Source organism: Danio rerio, chromosome 14 (assembly GCF_052040795.2).
Source record: "Danio rerio strain M-AB ecotype USA chromosome 14, GRCz13ab, whole genome shotgun sequence".
Lineage (NCBI taxonomy): Eukaryota > Metazoa > Chordata > Actinopteri > Cypriniformes > Danionidae > Danio > Danio rerio.
This window is the reverse complement of record NC_141034.1, coordinates 30,031,606-30,041,622: the sequence shown is the minus strand read 5'-3', so window position 1 is coordinate 30,041,622 and position 10,017 is coordinate 30,031,606. Positions and strand designations below refer to the sequence as shown.

General features: G+C 38.5%; 1 protein-coding gene across 3 annotated transcripts; it reads left to right on the top strand.

The window, feature by feature from the left end:
* Nucleotides 1–118: 118 nt before the first annotated feature.
* g3bp1 (GTPase activating protein (SH3 domain) binding protein 1) lies at nt 119–9,621 on the top strand. Of its 3 annotated transcripts, none has more exons than XM_087280210.1 (12): nt 119–234; nt 1,351–1,467; nt 1,552–1,633; nt 2,545–2,718; nt 5,063–5,153; nt 5,260–5,350; nt 6,389–6,599; nt 6,718–6,819; nt 7,031–7,172; nt 7,385–7,513; nt 7,605–7,714; nt 8,913–9,621. In XM_087280210.1, the coding sequence occupies exons 2-12, from the start codon at nt 1,373–1,375 to the stop codon at nt 9,141–9,143; spliced, it is 1,458 nt and encodes a 485-aa protein (XP_087136336.1). In that variant the 5' UTR covers nt 119–234; nt 1,351–1,372; the 3' UTR covers nt 9,144–9,621.
* Nucleotides 9,622–10,017: the final 396 nt, after the last annotated feature.

The following is a 10,017-nucleotide window of genomic DNA, read 5'->3' as shown; positions in this document are numbered from 1 at the left end:
CGGCAGAACGAATTATGATAGGATGGGGGGTTCCAATGCGGTGTTCTGATTGGCTGCTGGGTTCTGCGATCATGTGGGCCGTTGAGTTTAGTAGGCGCTGCTGTGAAACCGGCAATTCGCCACACGCGCTGCTGCCAGTGTCTCAGCTAAAAGCTTCACAGCTACCGGCGCAGGAGGTGCTTCACCTAAATCACGTCAAACTCTTCCCAAAAACACATTACTGATTCCCTTTCGGTAAGTTCACTTTAGCTTTTTAAGTTAAATATGTTCTACAGTTTATTTTTCACTACATCTTTTTTGTTCTTGTGCGTTGCGTACTGCTTTCTGTTAGCTCCTGCGCAGCTAATAGCCATGTGCTTAAAGTATGTGATTAATCTAATATAGAGGTATAGTTCCGGTAGTTTTTGTATAAAAAATATTTCATATTATGAATGCTATGATTATTTCAGACGATTAAAAGGTCAAATCCGCCTTAGGTCGCTGGCTGGGTCTTTTTGTTAGTCGACGCTGTGAGGATTAGCTTTAGCTGCATTTGCTTGACCACCAGCCGACATTTCCGACAAAGAGGGAGCACACGTTCACGGTGTCGTTAGGGTGTGTTACGCTTCTTCTGATGTTTAAGATCAGTTTAACAAAATTTCTGCGTATTGTGTTGTCATTCGATATATATTACGATCGTGTAACATTAATTGAAGTCAGCGCGGTAACGTTACTGGGCACGTGCCTGATTCATGAATGGCGAATGAAGAATTCTAGGACGTGGATTAAATTGTGACCTTGATCAAGTAGTTTTCGTTAACCTTTCGAAAACGAAAGAAATATTGATTATCTCTTAGGTACGGGGCTCAAGATGGCAACGCGTCGCTGTTGTCCAGGCCTACTTGGCTCAACCTTACAATGAATTCATCAGATTGAAACAGTTTTCCAATAGGAATAATTTCCCACCCTTCACTAGGAGTTAAAACATCTAATTGAACTGCTGTTCTTTTAGGGCGCGACGGAAATGTATAGACGCTGTTGTTAAACGTCCTCATTGCGTCTAACGTTACGTCTTCATGAGCTTAACAAAGGGATTTGTTTCGGTTTCAACAAGCGGCCTGTCCCGATTTCCTTCATCAAATATCGTTTATAGCGGTTGATATTCAAATGAGTTCCGTCAGGAATGGGAGTTGCCTCTATCAGGATTTTCAAATCCAGATAACGTTAGCTTTCCTCTGAAGGACGCATAAGGAGATGTCGCAGGGCAGTTCCTTTTGTGGTCCTCAAGAAGCAACCATGTGTCTTTGGAACCACATAAGGGTGAAGAAACAGTGGAGGTGCTTTTTTTATAATAAGTCATTTTTGTTTTAGTTGAAACCAGTTGACCAAAGAAATGGTGATGGAGAAGCCAAGTGCCCAGCTTGTCGGGCGAGAGTTTGTCCGACAGTATTACACCCTGCTGAACCAGGCTCCTGACTACCTGCACAGGTGACTTGCCCTTTGTTAACGTATAACATTCCTTTTTTTGGTAGTTTATATTGCAGTAAAGCTAAACTTTGCTGTTGTCTTAAGGTTTTATGGCAAGAACTCCTCATATGTACATGGTGGACTGGACAACAATGGAAAACCAGCAGAAGCAGTATATGGACAGTCTGTGAGTATTATATTACAGTTGTTGTGAATTAAGTTGCCCCTTTTAGACTATTATAACCGAACCTAACATTGTTTTAGAGGTTTTCTGGAATAAGTTTTGTGCGTCTTGGGTAAAAAAAACCCCCACATTTTTGCTTTTTTTAAGATACATTTCACATTACTTCTAAAAGATTTTTCAAATAATTAATTTGAAGACAGTCTTTAAAAACCTTTATTTCCATAAGCTATTTTGTGCCAGTCTATAAACAACAGAGAGTTCAGTTTAAGCATTTACAAGCTTGCATGAGAGAGGATTTAATCATCTACGCCTGAATAAGCCCAACTTCCCTTTACAAACCAATAAGACCACCTTTTAACCATTTTTTTAGCAAATGCTGTGCAGTGCTGCAGTGACTTCCTCATCCTGAGTGAAGCATGATTGTGGGTGTACCCTTGGTCTTGAATGTGCATGCTCTACCATGTAAAGTGGTCATCATGGAGTTCCTCTTTGACACCAGGGAGAAAAAAAATCCAAATCAAGTTTCAATCAAGAGCAAATTTTAATAAAAAATAATCCATATGTGCACAAAAATATTTCCATTTTGTGAATTAAATCAGAATCTAACTCTTACATGGTTTAGATGAATCTGCAGGAATTGAAACTATTAATCCAACAACCAATCATATTTGTTTATCACTGACGCACTTAAAGTTTTGGGGTTTGCTTCACCAATAAACCTCTCCATTTTGAATTAAAGATGCAAAATGTTTAATTTAAAGATTTTTACACCCTTTATATCTCGCAATTCTCTATTTTACACTTCATGTAAAGTACATATTGAATAAATGTTATGTGAAAATGTGAGATATGGTAGCTGCTCTTATGTAATTCGGTGCTGTAAATCATTTTTTATTCTTCTCTCATGTGAACAGGAAATCCATAAGAAGGTGATGGCTCTAAGCTTCCGTGACTGTCACACTAAGATCAGACATGTCGATGCTCATGCCACCCTGAACGAGGGAGTGGTGGTTCAAGTTTTGGGGGAGTTGTCCAATAACATGCAGCCCATGAGGAAGTTCATGCAGACATTTGTTTTGGCACCTGAGGTACGAACATTCCTTCATAAATGTGTTATCTGATAAAATTGCTAGCATGTCCTGAGGTGAATTAAACTATTGTGTATTTGAAAAATAGTTTTCATGCTATCATAGATTTATTGTACTTATCTGCATTGGCAGATGTTCATGGATCAGTAAAATGGAAGTGAATATGCCAACTGGCATAATAGGAATCATTGTAATATTTAAAGCAGGGGTCTCAAACTCAATTTACCTGGGGGCCGCAGGAGGCAAAGTCTGGGTGAGGCTGGGCCGCATAAGGGATTTTACAAAAAAAAAAGTCCTCAAATGTCATTATTAAGTTTTAATTATTTCTTCTGAACATGAAGTGTCCTGAACATTAATAGAACATTGAGTGAAGATTATGAACAGTTCTTCTGAACATGGCATCTTTTGCCTACTCCTTGCTGCCAGAGACTTGACAGTGCTTCTCACAAATCTGAACCACATTTGGCTTTAGAGCGGAAGCAGTTGAGACCCTCAGTATGGCTTGCGGGAACTCACTCAAAACTTCCATTCCCTCACCTAAAAAAAAGGCGTATATATGTATAAATAAAACACCCCCACCCCACTCCAGTCACATCAGTTTGTACCAGTCTGTATCTACCTATAATATATATAAGATGCAGGCTATAGCTAGGTAGGTGGCAGGATGCAGATAGGTAGCTAAGTGGCAGGCAGGGGCGGGAACAGCTTACCTTGGTTCTGGCCGGCGCGAGTTCCCTCCTACACTGACGTCACAGCTCTCTCTCCCCGCTCCGCTGATTCTGTCAGTGTACAGCGGTCGGCGCGGGCCACAAAATATTGCACTGAGGGCCGCAAATGGCCCGCGGGCCGCGAGTTTGAGACCCCTGATTTAAAGGATTAGTTCAACCAAAAATAAAAATGATTAATTCGTTCCAATCCCATTGGACTTTCATTCATCTTCAAAACACAATTTAAGATGCTTTAGATTGAGTTCTGAGAGCTTTCAGACCGTCTTTAAAAACCAAGAGTTGTGAGATTTTCAAATTTCAGAAAAGAAACCAAAAGCATTACATATGACTTCACTGGTTCGACTGTAAATATATGAAGCTACAAGAACACGTGTGCTAAATAAAACTGTAAACATGACATTTACCAATGTTTTTTTTTTTTTTTACTTTGTTAGTTAGTCAGGGTGCATGTTTAATAAGGAGATATGTGTTTTATGATATGGAGATGAGTAAAGTCAGCAGTGCTACACGCAAGCATTGTTTTGCATGCAATAAACATGCACTGGGGACTTGACATGGCTGAAGAGGACATAAATGAGTTTTCATTTCAATGAACTTACCCTTTAATAAAAGTAGTGTTCAGATTTAGTTAAACTCATAATTTTTATATACATTTGTATATTTTAGGATTGTAATGTATGTCAGAATAAAACAAAATGATTGAGAAATATAGACGTTAGGGCTTAGTGTTTTGCTTTAATTATTGTGCATCATCGATAGAGTTGACCAGTTACAAGTTTTTTTGTAAAGATTAACATGCTTTGAGAATACTCAACTAGTGATATTAATGGTCATGACTTTGATTTATTTAATTTGACCATTTCCTTTTTACTTAACGGATAATTTGCATTTAATGCGTGTTCGTTAATGTACATACTCATATCCTTTTATTACATTTTAAATATAAAGATCAAGCATATGAACTGACTGCAATATTTCAAGATAGTGTACCACTAATTGACCACTAAACCTTCCAGATTGATAGAGTGGTTTTATTTTTATGAAGAGTATCATCCAGTGATTCTAGAAAGTGTCTTAATATAACACCTCCATATCTAATTTTCAGCACATGCTGATTCAAGGGCAATGATTTAAGATGTCTTGACCAAACAGTCAGCAGTCCTTTGATTCCGTATGGGAAGCTATTGGTTTGAAACTGCAAACTATTCTAAAATAATATTCTTTTGTATTTATACATTTTTTACAGAGAATTGTTCATTAAATACTAATATGCACAGGTGAATGGGGTCAGTGATTGTGTACTTGTATTTTGAAATGTTTGGCTTAAATTTGCTTGCTATAAGGTCTAGTTTGTGTCCTCCCTAATTCTGTAGAATATCTTCAGTCCTTCAAATAAGCAATTTTTTTTTTACATTGAGCTGTGGTATTCAGTGCATTTGTTCAATTAAGATTTTCTAGTTATTTGAAGCCCTGAAAAGAATTAGCTGTTTTTTTATTTTTTATTTTTTTTTATTACTTGTGCAAGTCATTAGGGGTTGCTTACTAAATGAGGCACATAGCTTTTTTTCTTACTATTTTTTAGTTTTTTTATTCTTATTATTGTTTTGATCTTTTAGGGAACTGTTGCAAACAAGTTCTACGTACACAATGATATCTTCCGGTACCAGGATGAAGTGTTTGGGGACTCTGACTCAGAACCTCCTGAGGGTAAACCGCTGATATATTGTGGTATTTCTAGCATATTTGGAGTAATCTGTCTCCCAATTGCTCTCGCTGTGAGCAGATGAGTTCATTCATCTCCTGTTGTTCACAGAATCTGAGGAGGATGTGGAGGAGCTGGAGCGAGTGCACTCACCTGAGGTGGTCCAAGAGGAGTCTTCTGGGTATTACGAACAGACACCATGGTAATTTGTATTGAGTTTTGCAGCTCATTTAATCGTTCAGTTTGGCAACCATTCGAAAGGCAGGGTACAAATCATGCAGGTGTGTCAAGTCAAAACAAAATACACTCAAGTTTTGTCATTAACCTTAGTAAGCCCAAGTTACTGCAGGTTTAAATGTTTCTATTGGAATACTAGACTTTACAAGGTCTTCAAGGTGTTCAAAGCCTTTCTGGAATATCGGAGTTTTAAAAGGTGTATTCCAGAGGGTGAAAATCAGTGATGATGCCAATTCTAATTAAAGAGTTAATGACTTTGATTGGCAGAAAACTTTCTAATAATATGCATCAATGGTTGATTAATTTCTTGTTTTGCTGTAAAAAGGTACACATTTAAACCTCTTTTTCATAAAATTGTACCTCCACTATTAGTCTGTTTTATATAATTAGAACAATGAGATGATGACACTACCTTTTATCATATAAAGCGTACTACATGTTTTATAAATGAAATATTCTAGAAGGTCAAAATAAATAGCATTTAATTTTATCAACAACAGGATTATATTATTATTACAGCACTATATTAAAATGGAGCATTCAGTACAAAGATGGCCTTCCAATAAGCTTTGGCTGTATGTGTTTCTTTAATGTCATATGTCACGCACTGTTGTGCTTTGTCAACTTTCACACAGTGGATAAGTGCTTTATATATGCAGATCTAATGCAATTTAATATAAAACTATGCAGAATGTATTTAAACCATGTCCTTGCTGGCTAGATGATATCTGCTGCAGCTCTTATAGAGCTTCAAAGCAAGCTACTCTAAAATATCCGTCATTTATTTAGCATTAAATTCAGTTATTACCTAATCCCTAAAATCTGCAGGGAAACAACAGCTGCATCTTTTTCTATTCATTATAAGTAATGGATATCAGCTTTTTAATCAGGGAACTTGGCATTTTAGTTTAGAGTGGGAACCCTCTCTTAAGTATGATGCACATTTGAAAAACCGGTAAAGATTTGCTGAGTTGTGTCTTAATACACATTTGTGCAATTACAGTGTAGAGCCTGAGGTGCCCCAGGAAGAGGTGTCTGTAACCCCAGAGCCCCAGCCTGAACCAGAAGTGGAGGTGGAGCCGGAGCCAGCAGCTGTGGAGCTGAAAGCAGAGCCCATCAGCCAGCCTGAGGTTCATGTTGAGGAAAAGACTCAGAGATCTCCCCCATCGCCCACACCTGCTGACACCGCACCCACCATGCCAGAGGACAACCGGGTAAGACCACCCTCATTAATCACTGTCTTTTAGGTCCCTCTTGTCAACATGACCTGTACAGTCATTGCAGAAAGGACAAGAAAGGTCACCTGTAAAGTCAGATGCTTCTTGTTTTCAGCCATCTTCATGGGCTTCAGTCACTAGCAAGAATCTTCCACCTGGAGGAGTGGTCCCAGCCACAGGAGTCCCTCCACATGTTGTCAGAGTCCCATCAGCACAGGTAAATGCTCATCACAATTTTTTTTTTTTGATGTAAGACTGCCTACAGTTAAAGGTACTAAAATAATTTTTTAAAATAAATATTTTAAATAAAATATTTAAGCTTTTGTAAACGTTGCCTTTTTTAACCTGCTGTAGATTGCATTTTTTCACAAATAAACTTCCTATCCAGTTTTATCATGAGTGGCTAATTGCGTTTTTGTGGTCCATAGCCACGTGTGGAGGTGAAAACAGAAACGCAGACCACAGCACAGAGACCCCAGAGAGATCAGAGACCACGTGACCAAAGACCAGGACCCTCTCCAGCTCACAGAACACCAAGGCCCGGAGGTGTGCAAAATTCTAATGAACTGAGTATGGAAGCACATTTTGAGGCTTTTTTTTTTCTTTCTTTTTTCATTAAAAAGATTTGATCTGTTAACTTTTGCAGTTTCTAGATTTCATTGGCTTTGCTGAAAGTAATTAACCCTTCCTGAACCTCGCTTAATGAGAAGTGTTCATCATTGCTGGTTAACCTTCAACCTAAAATGACACTGATCAAATGAAATCGATTTATCTGTTTCTAGTGGTACGAGAGGGTGAGAGCGGGGAGTCAGAGGTGCGACGAACAGTCCGATATCCCGACAGTCACCAGCTCTTTGTTGGAAATGTACCTCATGATGTGGATAAGAATGAGCTCAAGGAATTCTTTGAACGTAAGTGAGGCTTTTTTATTTATTTATTTTATTTTTTACTATTAGGCTTGCTTTGAAATTGTAATTAAATCTAACCTAACGTCTCACACAGAGTACGGAACTGTCCTTGAGCTGAGAATCAACAGTGGCGGGAAGCTGCCTAACTTTGGATTTGTGGTATTTGATGATTCTGAGCCCGTGCAGAAGATCCTCAACAATCGGGTACGTGTGATGTTCGAAGAGCTATATGCACAGCTAGTGTTTTTCAGCCAACAGTAAGCTTCCGGTGATAGTTTTGTGACCATTTTCAGTTTTTATAAAGTTTCTTTTACAGCATTAGTATTGTAAAGTAATTAAAATACAATCCGTTAAATAGACTTAAGTGTTTATTTAGTTGTACATGCATAAAGCGCCTAACAAAAAAAAGTTTAAACGCAAGCTTACTCGGTACATAGACTGTACAAACAAGGCCATTTATGAAATCCATGCATAATACTGCATGACAGCATTTCAGATGACTGTTCTGGAGCCTACAGCTAATCTATGTCATTCTGGCATGCATTCAAGCTCTAAAGAAAAATAGAAATGAAAAATTATCTAAAACATACGTTTTATAGATGTGATGTATAATTTCACTCACCTAGGAATTGAAGGCCACTTGAACAGTTTGTGAACACAAGTGCACACAGCATGCCATATTATCTGATATTGTGGGAAATAATTTAAAAAGGCAATTGACTTTGTAAAGCCAAATAAATGACAATGCGGTATATAGCAGAGTTAAGTGGGTAATCAGCTGAGGTGACGAGTTGGCGATCAGCGAGACTTGGCTATCACTCAAGTGACCACACCCTTAATTATGCAGACTTAATATAAACAAAACAGATGTTGTAAAAAATTCACCCCCCCTCACAGTTATGAAGGGTAATATTAGCTATATGAACCAAAATAGTTTTTTGTACCCGGCTGTAAACATCTTTTTTTTCTGCTATAAAGCCATTTTAACAAGACTAGCAGAATTTCGATGAATTGCAGTTTCAGTAACGTCTGTGTTCGCTTTGAGGGAGAGCGGGAGGTTGCCGCTTGATTCAGTAGCAGCAGGCAAGTGCAGAAGCTACATTGAAAATACAGTAAAAAAATAAATGGTAAAATGTGATTTAATGCAGTGGTGCTTGTCTGATCTGAAACCAGCTTTTATATAGTGTATCAATCAGGCAGTAAAGATCAAAGATTTTTTTTGTAAATTAGGTCTTAAACTTTTTAAAAATGTTTTTGTAATGGTGTGTTAGTTCACCTGGAGCAATTGGACTGGATAACTGTAAATGTAGTCCATGTGCATATCCCCCAATGTTGTGTGCTATGGGATGTTTTGACTGATGTTGGATCATCAGAATGACCTTTTTTTTTTCCATTGTCGCAGCCCATTAAACTGCGAGGAGATGTCCGGCTGAACGTAGAGGAAAAGAAGACCCGCTCAGCCCGTGAAGGTGACCGACGAGACATCCGGCCCAGAGGCCCCGGGGGACCACGTGACCGGATAGGAGGGTCAAGGGGGCCGCCTACCCGTGGAGGCATGGCTCAGAAACCCAGTTTTGGAGCCGGTCGAGGCACAGGACCCAGCGAGGGCCGCTACACAGGACCACGTCAGTGATGCAGCTCCCACGTCATTCACTGCTGATGCAAGTCACCCTGGTTAACACAAGATGGCTTCCCTGTTCCCTGTCTCCATCCCTCACTCCAGGACCCGGGAGTGCGATTCTTCTTTATCTGGACTCTTCCTTTTTATTTCTGAGATTGAACTTGAATTTGTTGTAGAAAAACAAAACTACTTGAATTGGGGAAAGGAGAAACCTAGCATTTGGTTTTAGCGTTCTCTCCCTGTTTCTTAAAGGAACGTGTTTTTACTGCTTGGGCAATCCTGTGTATTGCTAGCACCCGCTTTCAGGTCAAGTGCAAGTATGGTTTTATTTGGAATTGTTGCCAAGTCAAATCATGGTTGTGTGTGAGTGACTATCTAGCATGTAAAGAATCCTGTTTGCCTTCTACTGTTGCACTTCATCAAGAATGACAACATATTTTAACAACTCCACTGTTGAGAGAACAAAATAAACTCTATGTACTATTTTGAAGCATGGGTGTGTCTTGTCTCTGGGAAGAAGGATGGATTCCCATGGTCCTGTGGAAAGTATAGCTTGATGAAGATCGCTGGTTTTGTTTTTTGTTCACAGTCATGCAGAGTAAAGGAAAGAAGTTTCAGATTTGGGTGAACTTCCTTTAAGTACTTCTGGAAATTCTTGTAAACAAATTGTATTTGCTGTTTATTTTGAGGACGATTTTCAAGCTATTTTTAATAGGTTTAATGTTTTTATTTTAGAAGTGTTCCTACATATTTAAAATTCTATATTTTTAGTTAGTTGTGTATGCAACTTGCATTGCAATATCTAGATTTTCTCTGGGTTATATTGCAGTATTTCACAACATAACCTATTAATTTTAGATTGATTGCGATTTATTTTGTATGGGAG